This window comes from Falco punctatus (genome assembly GCF_963210335.1).
Source record: "Falco punctatus genome assembly, chromosome: 6".
In the NCBI taxonomy this organism is placed as follows: Eukaryota; Metazoa; Chordata; class Aves; order Falconiformes; family Falconidae; genus Falco; species Falco punctatus.
The window spans coordinates 1,747,892-1,771,888 of NC_137585.1; the positions used below are offsets into that span (position 1 = coordinate 1,747,892).

Consider the following 23,997-nt stretch of genomic DNA (forward strand, 5'->3'; position numbering starts at 1 on the left):
CCACCAACAGACAGTTGTTCAGTGAGTGCGAGGTTTAGAGGGCTCCTACGCTTTTCACATTTGACCCTCAGAGGCAGGTTGTGCTTTTTCTAGCTTCTGAGTCATCAGCCAGAACAGCCGAGTGACCAGCTCCCAGCACAAATACAATCATCTGGGGCACCTACCCGCGTCTTCTGCCGGCATGGAAATAGCAGCCAGCAGCAGAGCCTGCACTGCAGCTGTCTGCATTAGGTTTGATTGGTCAGATAAATCACATCGTATTGTTTCCATTCCTTTGGCTGGGGGAATGTGTAAGCACTTCAAAACTGAATGCTTATGCATGAGAACTTAGAACTAGTTTACTTAAATGCACACATATGTATCTTCGACATGGACTTTTTACAGATTTTCTTGTCAATAAAAGTAAATTGCTTGACTGTTCACAGAAAGTTAACATAAACATAGTCAAAGTGTATTCATATTTTTAAATTGTATTTTAGCATGTGACTGCGTTCAGGGACAACTTTGCCAAAAGAAATGATAAAGCCTTTACTGCTGTGACTCCATGCCAACCGCCACGCTCAAGCCATCTCTTTGACCGAGAGCCCTGAACTTTAAAGAATAACAGAGCAGACACTGAATGCCTATTTCAGAGCAGAGGACTGGCTGATTTACGGCAAGTTGTGGGTAATGGAATTGTCTCAGCTCATCAGAGGACGCAGACACTGTCCAGCTACTTTCCAACTGTGCGAACGCTTTCGTTTCAGGGCTGACAACTCTATACCTTTTCACCACTTCTCAGGTCCTTCTTCAGGTTGATGGAGAAAGCCTTTCAGCATACAGAAAAAGTCATGCCTTGCCATCTTTCCCAGCTCTCACACATCCTCGGGAAGCCATCACAGCTGCTCCACGGAAGAAGTCCCAGCACCTCCTACCTACCCACCCCCTCGGCACCACGAAGACATTAAAGGAACAGGGAAAGGTAATCAAAAACCTTAACGTTTAGGAAAGTGGCTGGAACAAAAGGAGTGAAAGACAGGGGAGTGTAAGTGGTGGTGGAGTTTTTAGAACAATTACTGTTACGGCATATATGGGAGTACTGATGAATTAGCTGGGTGTGTTTCTAGTCTCTCTGTCTTTGCTATGAGTCCCAGTTACATGAAGTCCATGGCAGCTCCTCCAGCAGACCTGAGCCTGAGGGGACCGCCACCTTCCCATCTGCCCAGTCCTCTCAGTCCATCTGAGCAGCTCTGGTGCAGCATCACCGTTTGCACTACTAGCATCAAACCCTGCTTGATCCCCCCTAGGTTAACTGTGACAGGAAGCTTTTCTGGATGTGTCAGTATTACTGCGACAGTGGTCACTAAAGGGACAGAGGCAGGTGGGGGCTAATTCAGTTTCTGACATTTAAGAGCAATAACTTTTGCCTGGAGACTCTTGCAGACCTGACTGATGGGTAGGCTCTAAGGCATGTAGCTATTGTAAGGTTACCTCAGTCATGATCTATCCTTGATCAACATGGCTGCTTCAGTCTCTGCTTCCCTTCATGTGTGAAGCAGCTGCCCTTGTTTTCTGAGGATGTGGGGTGGAACTGACACAATTAAAGGTCATCCTCCATCTGGGAAGAGAAAGTTCTGGTCTACAGTGAAGCACGGGGGCTGGTTTCCATTTTGTCAGAGTTATGTAATCTCTAAATAAAAAATAATTCCGCTGTTCACTACAAGATCTTGTTGCTTAATGCTCCCTAGAAATGGCTGCCAGATATCTGTGCGAACGCAGCGTGTACACAGTGTTTTAAAAGCTACATAGATTGGAAGTTCATGAAATTGTAAATGCAAAGTGTTATTTTATAGAAGGGAATCTGTTCTTCCAACTGAAAAACATTAGTGCCTGATTTTCAGAGGTGCTGAATTCCAGCTGAAGCCACAGGCAGCTGCTTTTGGTTTTGTGCTGCCCCTCTGAAAATTAAGTCTACAGTATTAACAGTACATGTTAATAACAGGCATGTTAGGTGCAGGTGAGAGACACTGAAATAGAGACACAGATGATACACACAGAAGGAGAAGTAGACGAAAGGGGAAGCAGTCACGCCTTTAAAGAAAGGCATCAACAACAACCGTTTGCCAATTCAGATTTCATAATTCCCGATCCATACTCCAACTGAACTACATTGCAAAACCTGAAGCCAAAAGCTCTGGGATTTCCAATGTAAATACCTATGCTCATGAGCCAGTAACAAAAACTACTTTCTTCCCAGGATGAGGTGAGTATGCCCTTGATTATTTTAGACAACAGAATTGAATTAACTATTTTTCCCTCTATTTTCAACGTATGTCAAAATGCACTAATGTTCAACAAAATGACCAGGTTGTCAGCGTTACCTTTTCATTCTTCGTATTCATATGTCATGGTTTAACCAGCCCAAACCAGGACAACATATTTCAATCTTCAACCCAGATTCACCTCTTGAGGATTGTTTTTTTTTGTCTTTACTCAGAAAAGTATCTTTTAACTCCTGATTTCTTTCTGATTGCACTGGACCAGCATAGCTTGAAGTGGATGGGATCCACATACAAAACCAGGCTGTGTTTCACTGTGGCTTCTGTAGCAGGACTAGAAGAGTGGCAGAACTAATGAGTTGGAAACCCCCAGGACACAGATTTTCCACAGTGCTGCTCACCTGGGCCACCCTGCTTGCTTAAAGAATGGGGCACAAGGGCATGGGCAATGTGCTGGAGAAGGCACAAGGTCAGGTTGGAATGCATTATGCCCTGGGAAAGCACTGACTCCCCACCTTTCTGCTGAGGCTGGCCCTAGAGCCTCCTGTGGGGACATTTCTGGGTTCTTCTCTTCAGCTTGAGCGTTTCTGTTAAATTCACAGATATGTACCTGTTATGGGAGCGATAGCTGGATTTCCATCACCTGATGTGTCTTATCACATGGCATCATGCCATTTGGGAATGAGAACTACAGGGACTACCTGGTGGCACCAGCCATGAGAACAACTCACAAAGCCCATAACTGGCTCTCCATACACGTGCCTTGAGGGTGGCAAGAAGTGGACTGAATGCTGCAGGAAACCATGTGCCAGGAAATATTTATCTTGCAAGCCATGGTTTGGCCATTCTTGAAGTTAATGATCCTCCAGAATCTATCAGGTGAAGTGCAAAGCTAGCAAAAAGAAATATGCTACTGCACTGAGCTCTGCTTGTCCAGAGTAGGACCTAAATATATAGCATGTGCAAGCCAGAAAGAAACCAGCTATTGTCTGGTTCCGTTTCAATTTGTTGATCTAAACTCAACTAACATGCTTAACTAACATGTGTTAATATAAACTAGTGTGCTCTGGCATCGCTGAAAGACAAACTTGATCCCATCAGGCATATTTTTTAATTAGCTTGCAGTATATACCTTAGTTTCATTCTGTACATACACAGCATCCAGTATCTGTTAAGGTATCTAAACTTATAAACCTACAAAATTGTGAGTATATATTTATGTGAAGAATCAGTAAGGTGCATTGCGTTGTATACATGTCATAATACCCAACATTATTCTGTTTGACTACAGAAAATCACAAGACGTTTTGGGAAGGAAACAAAACCAAAAGGACATCTGTCAAAGAACCCAGAGGTCTGTTATTTAAAACAATGCTTTGAGCTGCCTCTACTCCCATTACCAAAATTCGTTTTTCCTAGGCCTAAGCCATGGATCTACGACAGCAAGACCACAAACCTGCACTATATGGGTAGGCTGTCTATGTGGTCAGCATCCTTCATTGGTGAGATTCACTGGCAGAAGGCAAAACAAAGTCTGTTTCTCCTTCTGCAGTGATGGAGATAACTAAGCTAAGTGGAGTTTACTGAGGTTTGCAAGGAAAAGTTAAGATCTAGCTACAGGTAGCAACACATGTAAGCTTCTGGTACACCCATTGTGCCTGGGGGTCACTTGTTTTGGAGTGAATGCATAAGCAACAAAAGAAGCTGTTTCTAGAATACAGCTGCCACAAACAGAGGCAATCACAGGCTCTGAAGAAAAGGGGCTTAGAGGTGCTGAGCAAAACTAGGATCAAAGGTTAACATGGTGGCTGAATGGGCCATGGTAGCACTTTGACCAAGAGACAGCACAGAAGAAAGAAAACACAATGGAGTGTCCTTCAAAGGGATTAAATAAGATCTGGATTAGAGATCAAACAAAACTGATTTACAGTAATTTGCACAGGATCAAAAAAATTTCACCTCTAAATCCAGGACATGTTTGCATCTGTGCCTGCTATTGTTAAGGAGGTAACTTTCACTCTTGGATGTCAGCATCTTCCCTGTGCATGGATGTCATGCCCAAGATGTCCCCACACAGGGATTTGGGCCAGGTACAGTATACTTCACTAACAGGCAACCTATTCCAATCTAATGCAAATACCTCATATACTGTGCATCCTTTCTTTCTGCACATACAGAACACTCCTGAGAAGTTCCACCAATCCAGAGAGCACCAGTCACCATGCCTTTCTTGAAACAAAGAATAACTAAAGAAACCTGAAGATTACAAAACTGCCACAAATTTACAATTTAAATCCATGCTTCTTCCCATGAGAAAAACCTTTCGTATTATTTTCCTGCCCACCCCAATAGGCACAAACACATGCTATCTTCTTTACAAATTTCACAAACATAGATTGCATATAAATGGCTTTTCTTTCACAGACCCTTTAGAAACAGTCCCCCAATTTCCAGAAATCTGTTGATCACAAGCTGAAAGCTACTGACATAAGGATACAGCACCTCATAGGGAAAGATGAGAAAAAACAGTGAGTTAAAGACAGAGAAAAGAAAGTTACAGCAGGCCAGTCATCTAACATACTGGTAAACATCAAATTTTGCTTCTAAGTCAAGGTTTGCTTTTTTTGTATGTAGATGCTCTTATTCAAACTTGGGAGGGAGGGGTGCGGGGAAGGAATTAGCTTGGGGTATCCCGGTTGTTTAAGTCAGCCCTCAGGTAAGACTCAATTGTCCAGCTACTCCCTCTTCAGCCATGGAAGCCCATTAAGAGCGATGACAACTGTACCCAGTATTTGCATGCTTATAACATATTTTGCCCCATTACACCTAAAGCTCAGCAAGGTTAGATAATAAAATGCTTAGGGGCTGGTTTGGCCCCTTCTTATACTTAGAACTGTAAATCGATGTGCACCTACAGACACCCTGAAGGTGCTCAATACGCACTGCCACAAAGACAGCTCCTTTGTGTCCTCTCTCCTGCAGCCCTTTGACATGAGACATTCTCACCAGCTAACAGACATAGCCACGAAAGCATTTTCCTCTCAGTACCATCCCATCATCGGCATCCACCATACACATATTGAACCCCTCATCCTCTTTACTCCTGTTTACTGGGAAGGCCACATTAGGGAAAATAGGGAAAATGGGGAAAAAAGGAGCTTTACTAGGGGAACAAAATCATGTGGCTCTCCACAAACAGATTACCAAGACAGTAAACATCCAGCAGTGCAGAGGGAAATGTCCACAGTCTTCAGACAGCTGTACAGCTATCAATAATGAAAAGGAGAGGAAATCTTTTCAGAGGGAAAATATGCCAAGATCTGCCCCTGTGCATTAGAGAGGCAGGAGATCTAAGCATTGGCTTTTAATGAGGTAGAGCCTGAAAAGAATTCCATATATGTTAGGTGATGTAAGAAGCATTCTATCACAGAACAGAAAGTGTTGCAACCATGCCTCACTGTATGAATCGAATTACTAAAAAAACAGCCAGAATCCAAACGTGGAAGATACCTCATCATCTAAGACTGTTAAAACAAAACATGCACTGTTGCACATAATCTTGCATTGGTGACCTAATTTAGTGGACTAAATTATCTGATGCTTGGGTTCCCATTCATATGCATTTTTATTTGCAGAGGTGGCATACTCATAAAGACTGAATCTGAAAGGGCACCTTTGTATTGCAACTTCTTAGCATCACTAATGTAAACTTCACTAAGCAAGAGAACACTGTGATTCACTCTACCCATGCCGCAAGTATTATGTTTTTAAAGGCAATAAAGATCATGTTCTAATCTATCCGACACTGCTTTGCTGCAAACATTCCAGATGTCCAGATGCAGCCTGCTGCATCCTTTAGAAACTGCCACCTTTGTTTTACTGGGCTCAGAGTGACATAAGTCATCTTAAAAGAACAGTGGAGAGTGTGAGGACAAGAGAAACAATTCATGCTATTTAAACATGGACACTTTGCTTCTCCATTCTGACAAAGGGGGAAGTATCCAGTATCTTGCATTGCCAGAGAGTGCTCATTTATAAAGGCTGCCCTGTGTGGCTAAAAGCATAGGTAACTGTGCTGCTTGCAACAGATATGTCTCCAGCACAATCTCAAACCCAAAGGGACCCTCTGGTGGAACCATACCAGGAATCAAAAGTATTGGAGTATTGAAGTATGTCCTCTGGCTTGAATGGAGGCTGCTGAGTGTTGTAGCATCCCTGCGAATAGCTGACAGTAGATCTGCCTTACTGTCGCCTACAGAAAGGACTCTAATCTCTCCTAAAGTACAACATGAGAGCAGGGCAATCAAAGACCTAATTAGCAGTGACTGCATCAGGGAACAGAAGATGGAAATGGGGCTGAGCACAACGCAGGGATACATTTCTCTTTTGCACAGATGATGTAGGCTGACCCCCAGTAGCCACCCAGAGTTCATCTTCAGCATCTGACCCAGACCTCCAGTCTTAACCCATGTCCCAGAGGGAAGACGGAACATGAAGCTCTGTGTTGTTGCTACATCTCTAATAGATGCGCTGCAGAATGTCGCTGAAAGCCTGAGAGTCACATTCCCCAGGGGCACCCAAGCTTCCAGCATCAGTGAGGTGAAAGGCAGCTGCCATTCGCCCCAGCACCAGCTGGAAAAGCCACAGCAATGTGTGAAGAGTGTCAGTGGTGAAAGCCTCAGGGGCAAAGAGGGAAAGAAACGACGTCACTGCAATGGAACCCTTCCCTGCCTGCCTGTCTGTCTGTCTGTCTGTCAGCAAGGACTTCTGAGTCAATAAATACCAGCCAGAACGCACAATTCCTGCTGACCTGCAGTCCCCCCTTCATCTCTGGAGAAAATAAACATGGGCTGTGGGTGCTGAGCTGCTCTGCCTTCTTCAGAGCCTCCATTGTATTTGTGTTCACAGCGTTTCAGCCAGCAACACTGGGCAGCGTTCACTCCCAGTACTCCCAGGAACTTGGAGGAACTCCCTGGTTATTATGAGATTACCCCTTCACTGCAAAATAAACGGTTCTTTACAGATGCCCACTCAAGGGTGTTCCCTCACAGATGTGCAGGAGTCAGGAGGGGTCAGGACAGGAGGGATTTGACATTGTATATAAATCCTCTTGGCAACCCCCTGAACAATGCCATTCACTGTCCAAAGCATCCGCGAGAGCAGGAGCTGCCTCTAGAAAGCCTGAAGGAGACCCTCTGTCCCACACCTCAGCCTGCAGCAGCACCCTGCATGTCTGCAGGCAGCTCCAAAGCAGAAGCAGAAGGGAGCTCCTCATCACTTCTGTCTGAACAGGAACACCAGTCACCATATCCAGCTTTTCCCTGTTCTTAGGGGAAAGTGTTTTGGTTTGGGATTCTCTTGCTATCTCATTCCACATCTTAATAGAGCCATTAGTCCTTGCTGTCATCAGTCAATGTTCACAGTATAGTTGTCAAACTACTGATTTAATAACAAAAGGCCCAGCACCCCTCATGCTTGCTATTTGCTTGTGGGAGTGGGGTGAAGGGACAGAAATGTCTTTGTTTCTCCATCTAGCAGCAGCAGGCTGCCACTTCACACCTGGCCTGGCCAGGAACGGGGGTGAGACATGCTCGGCCCATGGGCTCCACAGGTACTTGATGACAACAGTGTGATTCAAATGTTTTCTGGACTGTGTTCCACTTTCTCCAAATTGGACCCTGGCAGTGATAGATCCCTCCAGCCCTATTCTATGGCCATGATGCAGCTGGCTACTGCCTTATCCCATTCCCAGCTTGAAGCTCTGAATTTTCCTGTACCCTGTTCTTTGAGACTGCAAGCACACTAAGGCAGGGACTGTTTTACACAGGGCCTGGAAAACACCTGACACACTGAGGCACTTCACTGACAACTTCAAGCCCTTTTTTCTCCTTCTTCCCCCTACCCCTTCCAAACACTCAGTTAAAAGAGGAAAAGATTTAAAGATATCTGTCTGGCAGGGAAGGTGCAGGATTATTTGTTTGCTTCTTTGAATTTAAAAAAGAGATTATTACTGCCAATTTTTGACAACAGAGGACAGCAAGGATTTTCTTCAGAAAAAAACAAGAGTATACAAGCATTCTAGCAGGTTTCAGGTCACTTTTCTCCTGAGCTATTTGGGGTAATTCTGAAAGCCGAGGCTGCTTCACAGTTTGCAGAATTCGCTTTCCATGTTTTCACCTAGAGCACCACTGTTTACAAGGCAGCCCCACAAGCCTGAGAAACCACCTGAACATCACACCACGGTCCTGAGGCTGAGCTAGTGTGAAGGCAAGACACACTTCACCAAACGTTGGACAGAAGAGTGGCCCAAGAGGACACAAGGGTGGAGAAATGACCTTACAGGTGATGTGCACAGGAGTGTGCGGCATAAGGAGTTCAACAGCAACTTCTCAGAGCAAAAGGCAGAACAGCAATCACTGCCGTGAGATGGTCCGGGGGGCACAGTCCCCTCTGCTGTGCCCACTGTAACTCACGCTCTAGAAATCACAGCTTGCATTTTGAAAAGCTTCTAACAATTGCTATGAAAATAACGGTGAGAACCTGAACCCGGGGGTATACCGTAGCTGCAACGTATAGAGCTGCCTCAGAGCTGGAAACACCAGTTCTCGTGTCACCTTCTCAAAGCATTTCAGTCACAGTCTCATTAACTCGTTTATTCTGCAGCAATGAGTTTGGTGCTTTCCCAGAATGCGTAAATACAGTATTTTATCAATGTCTGCAGTCAGGTATCTGACATCAGTTTCTGGGCCGCTTGCAAGCCAAATGCGTGCACAGCCAGGGAACAGGCTCTCCACGGCAAGCCAGGCAGCCAGAGCGCGTGGCAGCAGCAAGGTTGAAGCCTGCGATCTGGTGAGCTGCTGAAGCCATCTACCAGTCACCTCCTTCCCAGGCACACACCAGAAAAAGAGTCCTGGACTATGCTTCTTGAAACAATACTTCAGTAAACAAGGCCCTGACAATGGAGATAGATTGCCTGGAGACATCGTGAGGCCAAGAAAAGATAAAAGCTTTCTTGAAAGAATGGTTGAAAATATTCATTGCCATATTGAAGTGATGACTATTTTCAGCAGATACGGGCCGCAGCTGCACATGTTTGTGTGAAGAAAGGAAGACAAGAATGGAAGGATTTTTTTTACATCCTTTCTGTTTGGTCCCGTCTCGTTACAGAATACATAGAAGCTGGCTTTGCAAAGGATGAGTTCTTTTGAATCCTTGTGGCTTGGAGCCAGAGCTAAGGTAAATAGTTGTTGATTTGTTTAATTTAAGCCATTTATGAGATATAGAATCTAACTCACTTTGCAGCAGTGTAGGTCCTGACCTGTATGCTATACCAGGTCTATGTACTGTATAAATAATACCATGCTAAGAAATTAATTAATGCTGTAAAGTCAAACATGCAGATGTAATGGATCATCAGCATTAAGCCTGACATTATTCCCGCTCTATGAGCTAACTTGCCATCACTAATTACATAACCATATAACAATATATAACACTGGATCTCTGTTGAAGATCCTGCACACTTGAAGTTCTCTTTTACATTCATTTTTCAACATGGTTCTTGTCTTATTTATTGCATAACATCCAAACTCTGCTCTGAAGCCTGAAACATTACTTTTCGAAGGCAGAGGGGTGTGGTGGGTGTGGGTGTGGGTGTCTGTTATATGTAATTTTTGATTTTCCAGTATGTGGAAATTCCTGTTCTGCTTCTGGAGACAAGCACCTGAGGTCCATGCCTCCTTCGTCATGTTTCTAGTCCTACCTGTAAGCCCTCCTCCCCTTTCTCAGAACATCAGGGTATCCAGCCCAGCATCTCTTTGTGTCAGTGTCTTTGTTCCCAGTAGTACAGTCCCAGCTCCCTACCTTCTGCAGTCTTCTCAGAAACGTTCCTTCTCCTTTCCCATGCTCTGTCAGACAAACACCAAAACCACAGCAGAGGCAGTAACACTGTTCATCTCCCATGTCCCGAGACAATGTGTCCAACCACGTTCCCCACTGCTCCATTGGCAGAGAAGGCTGCCATACACGCCTAGGTTTGAGAACAGGCAGAATTTTTTCAGAGAATATGAATTTCTAATGTCTTTGTGCAAAATGGGACTTTCTGAGGCTCATAACTTGAGTAAATGTGGGAAAATTTTCATGGAAATAGGCAAGTATATATTCCTGACATCAGAGGGATCCTCTGCCCCAACTGGTAATCAAAAGACAAGTCTTTCATCCAAATTAGGTAGGAATTATTAGTTCTTATTGGTATCCCTTTCAGGTTTTTTTTAACATACACATGTGAATAAAGTCTCCCTTATTTTTTTCTAAAAACTCCGTTTTTCCTCCCTTTTTCAAAGCAAGGTGGAAAGAAGGATGCAAGGTACAGAGATTGATCCCTGACGTGGGAAGTTTCACCTCAGCCATTTCAAATGTAGCAAAGTTCATACACAACTGAAAACAAGGTATTCTAATGAGGTGGCATAAATTTTCAACATACTTAATCATAAACATTCCCTTATATGTTGGCTATAACAATCAGTTTTCAGGACTATTTCTGTTAAGTGGAAAAAAAACCCTGTTTTGCTCTCATATTGAGATGTCCTAAGATCGTGCAAATATTTAATCAAAACCTTGTTAATAATCCTTCACGTACTGAAAATGTTTGGCTCAGTCTGAGCAACCTTTTCAAGTGAATTCCCACAGCAAGCCCCCAGCCACCACAATGCAGAGTTTTCCCTTACCCAATATACACAACATGGATAAAAGCAGAGCAGTACAGCAGGATGCTCAATACAAATTAACCAGGGGAACATTAAAGACTCCAAGCTATCAGCTTGTGAACTCACTCTCCTTCTCCTGCCAGCAGCCCATCCAACTTCCCAAGCCCCACAGCCTCTCTCCTTCAACCCCCTGCCCCCACCACCATGGCACACCTTGGTCTCTACCTGGGATGGGAGGTTGGCAGGGGATGCTGCTATGCAGGTCACTCGGAAAACAAGAAGAAATCATTTTTTCTCATACTTAAAACAAGGAGTGACCAGAAGTGAAGGAGCAAAATGCTTACATCCCTGACTCCTGTGACACTATGGTAGGGTGAGCTCCAGCATAGATTTTTATCAGTCTTAGCATCAGGGTTGAGGACTAATTAGAAAATTGAATTGCCTTCTTCCCAGAAAGGCTGAAGAAGGAGGTGATTTTTCTGGCCCGGGTGAGGTGCTTTGAAAGGGGATCCCAAGGCACATTGGTATGGGAGCCAGCAGTTCTGCTGCTTCAGTGGTACCTGTTTTGTAGACAAACAAATGACCTCAGTTTCCAAGGCTGTCAATCTGGCACCCTTCAACACCACCAAATTAATAAAAACGTCTTTAAAAAGTGGATAAAAACCATGTAAAATGCACTAAGTAGTCAGCAGTCTGGCACTTGAAGCCCAGGATCGAATGGTAGGGAGGGAGCAGGGGGTCTCTTTCTCACCTAGGTAATGATTATACGAGCCCCATAAGGACATAGTTAAATCAAGTATTAAGAAGACTGCGCTTAAGAGGGGAAAAATATGTCAATCACACTTTGCCTTTGACAAAAGGAAATTCCTTGAAACTGAGAATGGGGAGAGAGCAGGAGGGAGAGTGTCTCGTCATGTGGGTGGCCAGGAAACTGGAGGCCAGAAAAGTACGAGAAAGAGAAAGAGTAAGAGACTGGGGAGGGGGGGAAACCCACCAGACTGAATTCTAATCCAAATGCTGTGAGGCGTTCACACCAGGCCTTGTGAGAATATTAACAAGGTTACAGGAGAGGGGCCTTTAGCCTCGGGAATTATTAGTGAATATGGAATTATATTTGCGCAAACACAACCAGATGCAAGCAGCTAAATGCTCTGCAGATGTGAAAGAAGACGGAGTGTGTTCCAAATGGGCAGCAGCTTCATGTGTTTTAACCCTCCATCGTGGTGCCTGGTTGCCTGTCAGAACAGGGTTGCTTTTCTGAAATGGCAATGGGACAGGAGGGACAGGGTCTTTTTTTTATCAGAAATTCAAACATGGGTACATTTTTGTGATTATTCTTCCCCAGAGGCTCTAGCATCTCCCAGCTGACTGACTGTCATGCTGAAGAATACGTCCTGACTACATTCTTTTATCTCTCTGTGACTTAGATTAATTTCCTGTGAGTTTTCATTTTAGTTCCATTTTGCCACATCTTTTTCTAAAATCTCCCTCTGTCCTCCTTCCCTGTTTTTCCTCATTGTTTGCTCTCACTGGTTACATTGTCTAACTCCATCATGGCCTGAGCAGTTAGCCTGTACGCACAACATCGCAGGCTGTTTCCATTAGAATGAGAAATGGATTACAAGAGCCAGGTATTTCTTTGAAGTAATCCTGGTTTACTACAAAGTCCCGCTTCTTGAAATACAGTAAGACTGAACAAGAAGCCACTGCTTTGCTCATGATCCCAGATCTGCTTGCACTCAGGGCTCTGCTCAAAAAGCTCTTTCCCTTGGCTTTTGTTCAAGGCCATTGTGTATTCACTTCAGTTCTTGTACCATGATTTTTGGGTTTGCTCCCTGCCTGTTTCCTCCCGCTTTCTACTGTTTCATTCACTCTAATCTATCCTCTGACCCTGCATTCAATGGTTACTTCAGGCTGTAACCTCCGTTGTTTGAGTTATTACTAAACACAGGGTGTTCCCTCTGTTAGCCAGCGCAGAAGGCAGTGAGCACACCTAGCACCCTGAGTGGATTTACAGATGATTCAGAACCAAAAAGCTGCCTCTCAGCTCCAAAACTCACATGGTTAGGTGCATAATACCAGCATCTCAGTGTCTCAGTTGAGAACACAGGTTCAATGTTTTAGAAGAATCGCTACTTCTAAAGTAATTAGTCCCTACTCAGAAGAGGAGAGAGCATATATTGAATCTTTAAAGGTCAACTCTACCAATTTAAGTACAAAGGCACTGAAATGGCTGTAAGCATAATGAGAAATACAATTTTATAATTATAAATATAATGTAATTTTATAATTGTAGTTATAAATGGTTTTAGCGTCACTTTGTGGCAGGGTTAAGACTTCTGCTCAAGAGGAAATTTTCTGCTCTGAAGAATAATGGCAGCAAATGACTTCATCCTATAGAACTGTAAATGTAAAATTATGGAGATCTAGAGGCTTATGCACATGGGATTTTAACGGATTACAGTTTGACTTGGGTGAGTATGCCAACTGTGATTTTAATTACTTGAATGGTTTCAATTCCTATTAAGATCTTGCCCATTTATTTCCTTGAATGAATCACAAAGCTTGATTTTGAAAATAATCACAACATTCCTACAGTATGTCTTGTGTAAATTTATTGATGACGTATGCCCTCCAATGTCATCATTTTTTAAAATATCTTCTATCGCTGAATGCATGTTTCAGAGGCAATTAAAGACTCGAGAGTCAGGGCAGAATTTTCAAATTCAGGCATCCTTTATGATCATTCTTTACTCTCTATGAAAAACAGAGTGTACTCTCCTTAGCAGTACACTATGTATGGATGGATTCCAAAATAAATTTTCTGGTAATTTCAAAGATGTATTTAAATATATTAATTTGCATAGAGATTAAAAATCCAGCATTTTGAATGGACAACTCATTATTAGACATCTTTTTGCCTCCTATGTTGGTAAAAAGAATACAGACTCCAGCAACCCAAGAGTATATGAAGCAGGAGGCTGCCCCATGCAAAGGGAGGGTGGGAAAATACCACATCTTCATAGATGATACGCTGCTTATACTGTGACAAAAATAATTTCCTATTGAAGTGTCAAACAAGAATTTGGTTCTCTTAGTATTTAAGGGGGAGTCAAGGCACCAATGGGAGCAAGCAGCAAAAAGGACTTCAGCCCCCCCTACAAAACCAGCTAAAAGCTCTGCTAGCTCCTACTCCAGTGGAACTCATTGTAACCTTGCACAAAGACTTTATTTCACTCGCTTCTTGTAATTAAGCTGGTTTTGTTCTGGTACTTTTCCTGTTGCATGTAATCTTTTCCCCTCAGGCAGAGCCCAGAGGCTGGTCGGTGGACCACCACCTCCCCTCAACGTGGCTGCTGCTCAGTGCTCTGGCCAGGCCGAGAGCCATGGCAGACCTCAGCTGGCGGCCACGTTGAGAAGGCTCTTCCCCATTGTTCCCAATGGGGTCTGTGTTTTATGATGCCTCACAGTATAGGCAGCCACCATCTCCCCCGAGGGCAACGGCAGTTTCTGTTTCATCGAGAACAATGGATGATGGTGGCCAGTCCAAACGGGAACAATTCTGCAGGGGGGGGAAACAACAAACAACAACAACAAAACAACTTCTAGTTACAAAAAATAACAGCGAGTATGTCCATTCATATGAAGCATCTGGGAGGGAAGCACCTATTGTGCCAGAGCCGCTTTGCAGACAGGCTGAGAGGGAGGTGGGAGGCAGCACTTCCTGCACTGAAGGGGAAGCCAGGAGCTCCGTCCTTGGAGGAATGATGGAGAGGAAAGCGGACATGTGTAGACAGCTGGCTACAGGCTTGTAAGCAACATGGGCAAAATCATGCCCAAAGGAGAAGGGACAGGGTCACTTCTGCCATGAGATGGAGGAAAAGTGAGGAGCTGAGGCAGAGGGCTCAAGGAAAAGCTGTGAAGAGCTCACAGTTACTGTCGCCGTCATCACCAAGCCAGAAAAGCTGGAGACATGGCTTGCCCTGCCAGAGATGGCTCCCTGAGTCTATGCCTAAGAAAAGCATGAGGCAGAGCAGGGAGGTTTTGCCGTCACCCCCCGACCAACCTGATGCTGGAGGCGGCCAGTCACTCTGCCTGAATTAAGCACCACTTTGGCATCCAAGCAGAGCAGGACTGCATCAGCCTGGAAACTTCATACAGTCACAGGACAAAGCCAGTTTAAAGTTAAAGTTGAGGGAATGCAAACAAGGGGGTGGTGTATGAATAATAATTAATGGTGGGAGGTGACAACTCAGCAGAAATTTGGAGCGCAGAAAGCAAAGGGTGCAAGAGTTTATTTCAGCAGCTTTTCATTGGTCTGGTGAAACAAAGCAGCTGCAAACCCAAAGTGTTCCACAATCCATTGGTGTTCTGCATTCCCAGATGGAACACAACAGTCAGAGCATAGCCACGGATGTTGGTATACATGGTAAAATAAAAAAATTAACATTGAAAATATTTATCTGGGAGTGTTATTTAATATTACATTAATACTTTTAGAGATAGTTATAACAGCTCCGCATTTTATGTACTTCCATCTTTCTGGTATGCGGAAATACACCTGCCTGTGCCATAACTACATTTTTCTAAAGTGTTTATTTTGGTACTTTGTGTCAGTCTTATTTTTTAAATTATCCTAAAATAATCAGTCATTGATATGTAATGTACAGTACAATTGAACTGTACATTAAATGGATTTAAACCATTACCAGTTCAACCGGTGTTAAGGTCCTGATCTCATTTTAGCAATTAGTACTTTTATTAACCCCATAGAAGAAAATACGAAAGCACTGCTAGTAAAGTTTGCAGGTGATGCACAGCTTGGTGGAATGATAAACAGTATTGATAAAGAGCCAGTTATACAGAGCTGGGTTCCTTGGTCAGAAGGGGAGCGCATCCAAGCAACGTGGCTGAACATACATAAATGGGGAAAGTCACACACCTGGAAACAAAAAAACCTATGTATTTTTGGCATTGAAATTGGTAGAGAGATCACATAGAAAAAATCTGAGCTCTCAGTGCGGTGCAGCAGCTAATGCTGTTCTCAGATATATAGATGTTATTTACCATTTACATGTCATATCAATCTGTGCATCATCTGCAAACTTTCTTAGCAGCATTTTTTTTTAGCAGATGGTTGAGTAGGAGCAGACAAATTATCTTGAGAACTGCAATAGTATTGTGACACATTTTTGTGCTTACCCTGAACAGAAAATCTTGAGAAACTGAAAAGATTATGGAGCCACAATTGTAACTTAAAATGCGTAGTCTATTTTATGACAGTTTTGAAAAAAAATCAATCAATGCCATTTCTTTAAGAAAAACAAATTAAAACATTCTTTGATTATAAGGGAAGAAGATTTCTGAAAGTAAAACGTGTTTCAGCTTAAAAGGCAATGAGGTTTTATAATCTAAAAGTGGAAAGTGAAATTCGACTAATTTAGATTGGAAACAGCATACTTTTTTGGAATTGGAACATTTATAAAAATACATCATCGGTTTTACATCAATGACTTTTGAAAAGTGTCTGGTGCCTAATGACCCCTGATATAATTGCAAATTAGGCAAGCAGATCTCTCTGTACCCTACTCTCACATCTTTAAGATCCTGATTCCAATAAGCAGGTTGAGGGATTAACTTTGTTATTCTTTGTAGAGTCTCTCCTGAGAACCCTGGGCAGACATGTAAGTCACAGGCAAATGTTCACACTGTAATACATCCTCTAGAGAAAGTGAGAGAGATGTCACGTTAATTGCCACTGTAAAAATGCATCTGTAATGTTCCCTTACTAAACCAAAATTACAAAGCAGAGGTTCAGACCGTGTGAATCCCAACCTATTCCTAAATTTCCCAATTCTGTTCACTTATGAGATTTTTCCTAACGGACTATTTCTTAACTTTGCCAAACTTGTTTAAAACATTTACATTTTCTTCATTTTTCTATTAATTCTAGTAATAATATCTGCAGTCTTAAGAGGCTGTAATATGTTCACCAGTATGGAAATATCACCATCAGTTGGGTATACCTGAAGGAGATGTAGCAGATGGGGGCAATGATTCGGAGAGAGAAGAACATCCTTGCTAATAATGTCGGCCAAAGTAAAACTCCAGCCCATGGACTGTTACTTGACAATGTGCTTCCACTTCACAAAGGAAGAATCGCTGTTGCATAAAAGCAAAAGTCTCCGCAGTGCCCAAGACAATTACAGCTGAAGAACCAGTCCAGACAATGATTTTATCGAATTTTTTCCCAGTTTTTCATACAACTTAACAGACCTTTGGGTACAATGGGGTGAGACAGTACATGATTCTAGAAAAACATATTTTGGGTGGCATTTGCATTGATGCCTATTAACGTACTGAAGTTTTAAAAGGAGGGCATTTATGTAGGAGACAGCAAAGTCTCAGAGCAGCATCTAAACCAATACGTTTCCCTCTTCCTAGGGCTAAATTCCTGTAAGAATAACAGAAAGTATGAGAAAGTACTGTATATCTGGCCCCCAGTGCTTCTTACATCTTTTTCTCTCCTCTTCCAGTCTTGTGTTCTTTAAAAGCAGACAGATGGATGATACGTCAGCACTATTATTTTTTTTCTTTGTGAAGTCTGTTGACAGCCATTTTTTTCTGTCTGTGGATTTCATCTAACTTAAGAGAGGGTAAGTACGTCCATTCACCATTTCTACTGACAGTCCCTAAGAACGCTTATCTGGACAGCAGTATTTGCATATAAAACTGAATTTCAGACACAAAAGGCTGGAGTTGTTAAAAGCATTGCTTATGTTACACTCAAAAATACGTTAAGCATTTCAGAGATCTAGATTAAGATAGCACTCTGCTGGGAACAATGATCGAAGGTCTCTTCAGACACCCAGGCTGCATTAAGCACCGGAAATAATAGCAGAATTGGGTGTTCTATTTACTGTAGTAAAGCAACCTTGTCTATAAACTCCTTATTGCTGCAAACCAAAGGTGTGTGTCTGGGGAGGGCAAGCTTTTCCCCTTGATGTTCCAGGACATGGAAATACAATCCTTTTTCAGACACAGATGTTTGCAATAGAAAACTTTCACTCCACTCTCTTCTGTTTTTAATCTGCTCATGACAGGAAACACAGATTCAAAATGAATGTAAAGAACACAGTCACCATAACTGATGGTAATACAAAAGAACATGTAGCTAAGATTTCTTTTTCCCAACATATTACAGGGAGAAAAGGCTTACAAATTTCAGAAGATTCTAGGTGGTTTTATTTCTCAGTGGCTACCAGTACAGAGTTTTTCCGTGAACTTCACAGGATATAGCTCTCTGCAATGCTATGATACTATCAACAGTTTCAGCATACAAAAGATAACACAACACTTCTTCATGCTCTCTGCCAGACTTTCAGCACTTTCAAATGACTACCCTGCCAAGGCTTCACTAAACACACAGATGTGTAAAAATGGTCAAAGATTCTTACATAGCATGTGTAAAATGTGAAATGATACAGGTAAGAGTAATTGATTCACCTTCTTCAGCTAGTCATGCTGCTAACCTCTAGGCTCTCAAGAATTTCAAAGATGTGCTTTTAGACTACACCAACCTACCGGTCTCAAGTGGAGTTCTTTATGTATGACAATGGGAGGGGTTTGACTGGACTCCTTGTGCTTTTTGGTTGCCTATTCCAACTTCTTCTCTTACTCTGTTCTTCAGATCCCAAACTATCTGGGATCTCCGTTTTCTGCCCTCTCTAGTTTGCCTAAATCCTCTTTCCTTGCTCTTTCATTAGGTACTACCTTGCTGACGAAACAATGGGAGTCACAATATTTACATGGCAATTTCTGCAAATTCCTTTGTCACACTGTGTGTCATCAACTCTTTGATCCGTGTCCATTTTGTCTGTTTAGACTACGAGCTATTTGGAGCGAAGGTCATTTGGTGTGTGCTTCAGCAATGCATAGCACACAGAGATCCTAGCTTAGACAGTGCCTCAGCAATAGTGTAGCAAACAATAAAAACAACTGTAATTATAATTACCACTCCCCCAAGCCACATTAAAAAACATGATCAAAAAATCAGAAATTGAGAAATGACAGCATCAGCTCTGTGATGTGATTTTAAATCATTTCCCTCTCTACTTCTGTTATGATAATGTCTCTAGCTATATGATAGCATATTATTTTTTCTGCAAAGACCTTGCTTCATTATTGTTCATGTTTAAAAATATTTTTTATTAAAAATAGTGTCCTAAAACTGTCTTACCATAGGATTTTCTGTCATAATCACTCAATCGAGTAGAAAATTACTAATTTCCTTCTACATTATTCTCTGTTACTTTTATCAGAGAATGTGAATGACTCAAGAGTATTCGTGAAATTATTTTGACAACGCTGACTTGACTAGCTGTTACTCTATTTTAAAGATAGGAACTAAAGCACCAATAGATAAAGCATAAAACATAAATCTTCCATGTTAAATTAATAGATATCGGTTCTAGTATTTTAGGCTGTTTCATGTTTTTAGCATATGGTATATTAGAAGCACAGTAGCAAAAAGTTAGCTTTTAGCCAGCAGTGCACAGAATTTCTGCTAATTTTTCAGATGAGGAACACAAAGTATTTTAGTAGCCATGATTTTTTACAGCGGCAAGAAATAAAGCCAGGTTTTCAAATTTATTCAGTTTTTTTAACCATTCTTCCTTTTTACAATATGTGGCCAACAACTAAACTTCTACTTTCTATGTCAAAAAAGACAAGAAGGCTGTGCATAAAAACTCGCCTCGCAACACATCCCTAATTCCCAGGACCCGCATTGTAGACCAGCCAAGGCTGGGTCCTGTGTAAAGCACTGTCTCTTCAAGGCTTCATGAAAATAAGTTTTGTGGGCTGTAGCTCAGCTACAGAGGTCTTTCTGCCCTGAGAACAGAATCACAGACTTTCTATTCTGCTCCTAGCACTACCCTAACTTTTCACTAATCACTTACTTGAGCATATGCCTAAGTCTTCTCTTAAACTGTTTTACGGCTATTACCTGTAGCTTTTTCCTTGATTTTTCAAGAAATCTTTTCAACATGGAAACTCAAAGTGGACCTAGTATTTACTGACTGGTACCCCAGTACTAAAAAAAAAATCACTTAATTGATCATTTCAGCAACAGGATTTTACTAGCAAACAGAGATGCTTGTCTGGCACAAACTCTAGATCTTTTGCAGAATCACTGTGTCCCCAGGGGACACACACCCATCTAAAAGATTTATGGTCTAGAACTCTTGTTTCTAAGTCAACAGACAGTTTGGCAGTATTAAAAAATAAGAACTGCACTAGTGACATTTTGACTGAGTACTGATTCATGTTCACCTGTTACTGGTATTTTCTTAATTTGGGCTCAGTAGCAGATTCTGCACAGCTGAACAGTTTTGAATGGATTCACAATGTGCATTGGGGTAATATGGACATGGGAAAAGCATCTAGAAATCATACACAAGAAAGGTCAGAAGAGTTTCAGTAGCAGCGGGAGATTTCAGAGGACAATAAATAAAAGCAGTGAATCTTTCTCCTCCCCTAACTTGGCTATCTCTCAAGGATGCAAGCTATCCCACCTTCTGGGATTCCCGAGCCAACCTCTTCCCGTTCTCCCCTACCTTGCACATTCACACTACTCTCCTCTGCCTGCACCAAGAATATCTCATGCTTATTCTTCTACCACTGCCAGGTTTCTAACATAGTAGTGGGCTCTTCTTGGGTTTGTACTGTAAATACTGCATGGATTTTTTTGTTTTGTTTTGTTCAGCTTGAGTTTGCATTCAACAAAGACTTCACAGTAATAACTCAGACTCAGTTCTGGTTAAACCAGCAACTTTAATTCAAGTTTTTGCTTCAATTTAAATATGATTTTAAAACATGCTTTGTTTTAGTACACTCCTGTTGTCAGAATGATGTGAGTGATCACCATGTTTTTAGCATTATTTACAAGTCTGTCGATATTTGTGTCAAGGGCACATTTCAACGTAAATTACTCAGTATCTGTTTCCAGATTGCCAGTTGAAGTACTGAGTAGGGCAAAGCACGGGTCACTGTAGAAAGTCTCCCAATTCAAATTTAACACGTACTTTTGGAGAGGTGTCAATTAAGCAGCCCTTAGTCATTTAATGTGTGCTTCTCTGGTATGGTTAATTAGAATGCTCTGTGGCACTAAGTCGAAGGTATCACAGAAGTCTAAAAAGCATCAACTTTTACAGTTCTATTTATTAACTCAGATTCTCATAACCTTGAAATTAACACTAGTACTTTTTAAGTAGTATTACCTATACCTTCATTCTTTAGTCTTTTATCACTGAATCCCACATAGCTTTTTTCTTCATCATTTTGCCTCAAACCAATGTCTGGCTTACTGATTTGTAATAACAATATTTATATTCAGTAGATGCTGAAAGCTTTCTCCTTGGTAATTACATACTGGAAAAGAGGGGTTCTTTTAAATTCTTTACAACTGCAAAATTTTCTTAACACTTCCTTATCACATTATCTCAGTTTTCCTTACAACTTTTTGTAGTGAAGTTTATATTCCATTTGTCTCTTCAGCATCTCCCTCTTTACCATGTCAAAGACAGCTCTACCTGCTTCAATTAGTCACCAATGGAGAACAGTTCAATCCGTGAGACAGAGGTTAAGGCACCTATGCACCCCTCCCAACCACCTGGGTGGTCGCCTGATGCTCTACTCAAAGCACATCTTCAGTTTCACTTTGGCAGAGCAGCCACAGGCTTTTGTCTAATAATTTTTGGCCTTAGGACTGGAAAATCTCAAAAAATATCACCTGGACTTTTCCATTTTCCAGCTTCTTCCCTGATGTCTCCTACAATTCAACCAACTTCACCTGAGTTTTGCCTAGTTATGTTCTCAAAAATGGCTGACACATTTTTGCTGAAACATAACACTGAATAAACATGTCAGACAAAGATGAACATTGCACATCGAAGTTTTCAGCTCAAATTATAAACAGTATCTATAGCGACGATGGAAATGATGAAAAAATTATATGTATAATTTCTGTGTTCTAGTTAATGTTCTTACTGGCTTTGCAAAGTAGACTTTATACAATTTGTACTCTAGTAAGGTCTGATTAACTAAATGAATATTAGGTTCCAATGTACTAAGCACTGTATATGCACAGTTTTAAAATTTAAAAATTGTTATTAACCAATGCATCAAAGTCAAAATAAATAAACAGTTACATAAACTTACAGTGGGTTTAGCTATTAAAATTACTTCAGGATTTTACAGTTAGGCGGAACATTCTATGATAATATCCTCAGTGATAGGGTTTGGACTGATCTTGCTCACTACTGAGTTCGCTACTGGAAATAATCACCCATACAATGTGTAGTGCCACCGATACCAGACCTACAAGTGCACCTTTTTTCCTGATTGCTGGTTTGTTTCCCCCAATCCTGCAGTAGCAGATTCCCAGTCCCTGCCCCATGTTTCCAGCCCTGCAGACGAGCCACAGTTCACACCATCCAAACATTGGTAACAAGCATTTTGTGGCTTTCCAGCCTGGGAATTAAACTGGAGAGAAAGCTAGCACCCTTCCCAAAAGAGTCAGTACAAGGGGCTCATGTACAAGGTCTTCAGAAGCATGCTTATCTGTTTTCCTTCTGTCACTGAAATAGGGAATTAAGAAAACTCCTTAACACCAATGTAGCATTAAGAGGCAGGCATTCCCTCATTGCAGTGCTGGATGCACAGGGGATCATTCCACCTAACATGCATGCCGCTGTTGTCTTCAGGCAAGGTTACACCGACCATACACGTTTATGCATTACATTTCTCAGAAGTCACACATATTCATTCACTCTCCAAGAACGGGCAGTACTATATTAATTAAGCATAGCACATGCTCCTTACAGGTACTTTAGAAAACTCTTGGGGGTCTCAAACAATAGTTGACCCCCTAGTTACAGCTGACAGAGCTGAACTTCATTTTGCTATCCCTGTATGGGCTCGCTCTGACTGCAGTTCAACTTCTTTTGGCAAGTTTTGTTTCAGATGTGACTTTGCAAGGAAGACCTTCGTTTCAGTTCCTTCTTAGAGATAATGATCAACCTTCCCTTATCAATATAACAGTGCACAACTAACATTTCTTGGTAATTGTCCTGAAACAAACAACACATGGTAACAGTTCTATTACCTGGTGCCACGGGAAGCAATGATGACTGGCATGAAGACTGAATTTGGGGATGCACCATGTCGGGGGCAAGAGCTGCCTCGGCCTTGGCATTTGGGGCAAAGCAGGGCAGACCCAGGGCAGAAGCAGCTTTTCGGAGTTTTCTGTGGGGAGTGCCTGTAGTTTGATCAGTAAAGAGGACTGAGGCAGGTTTCTCCACGCAGCGGCCTGGCTGCGGCGCCCTTGCCGTCACGTGAGGCAGCCTGAGGGGAACGGCGGCCGGGGGGCTGGGCGGGGGGGGGGGGGGGGGGGGGGCACACCGCTGAGTAGGGCCCTTTCCAGCGCAACCTGCACATAAGGCAGGACCCCGTGGAAAAACCCGAGCAGCAAGGCGCTAGCGTCGGCAGGGCGGGCACGACCAGCCAGGAAGCCCGCCCCGCCCGCCGCAGCGAGGGCACGGCCGGGCCGCCCCGCCCCGCCCCCACGGCACTGCGCACGCGCTCCGCCCGGAGGGGACCCGCCGCCACGCGCGTGCGCGGACGCTTCCCGCTTCCTCCCCCCCCTCACCCCTTCCCGCCTTTGCCATGGCGACACCGAGCGGCCTCCTTCGCGCCCTGCACCGCGGGACCCTCGGCCAGGTAACGGGCCTGGCGCGCTTTTCCCCCGGCCGCCGTGGCTGCGGGGCCCCGGCCCGCTCCGGCCGGCGTAGGCTGAGCCCCGCGGCGCCGACGAGGCCGGCCCCGTGGCAGCCCGCCCTCCGTGTGGCGGGGCGGCCCCGCGCATGCGCACTGAGGAGGCGGCGTCGCAAGGCGGGGCCGGCCGCTGCGGGCCCCCGGCACCCCGGTCCCCGCGCCCCGGCCCCTGCCTTCCCGCTGGTTGTGCCCGGGGCCAC

General features: G+C 43.1%; 2 protein-coding genes across 3 annotated transcripts in view; one reads left to right on the plus strand and one right to left on the minus strand.

Annotated features, from left to right (window-relative positions):
* Positions 1 to 23,582, minus strand: part of HAO2 (hydroxyacid oxidase 2) — a 107,991-nt gene extending 84,409 nt beyond the window's left edge. Inside the window, exon 1 of the mRNA XM_080391115.1 lies at positions 23,130 to 23,582. The gene's annotated coding sequence lies outside the window, so the exon portion shown is untranslated. The remainder of the gene's footprint in view (positions 1 to 23,129) is intronic.
* WARS2 (tryptophanyl tRNA synthetase 2, mitochondrial) overlaps positions 23,573 to 23,997 on the plus strand; it is a 42,432-nt gene continuing 42,007 nt past the window's right edge. The window contains exon 1 of one of the 2 annotated variants that reach the window (XM_080391118.1): positions 23,573 to 23,743. In XM_080391118.1, coding sequence (XP_080247244.1) covers positions 23,690 to 23,743 — 54 coding nt within the window. In that variant the 5' untranslated portion in view covers positions 23,573 to 23,689. The remainder of the gene's footprint in view (positions 23,744 to 23,997) is intronic. The other variant, XM_080391119.1, reaches the window with a different exon arrangement.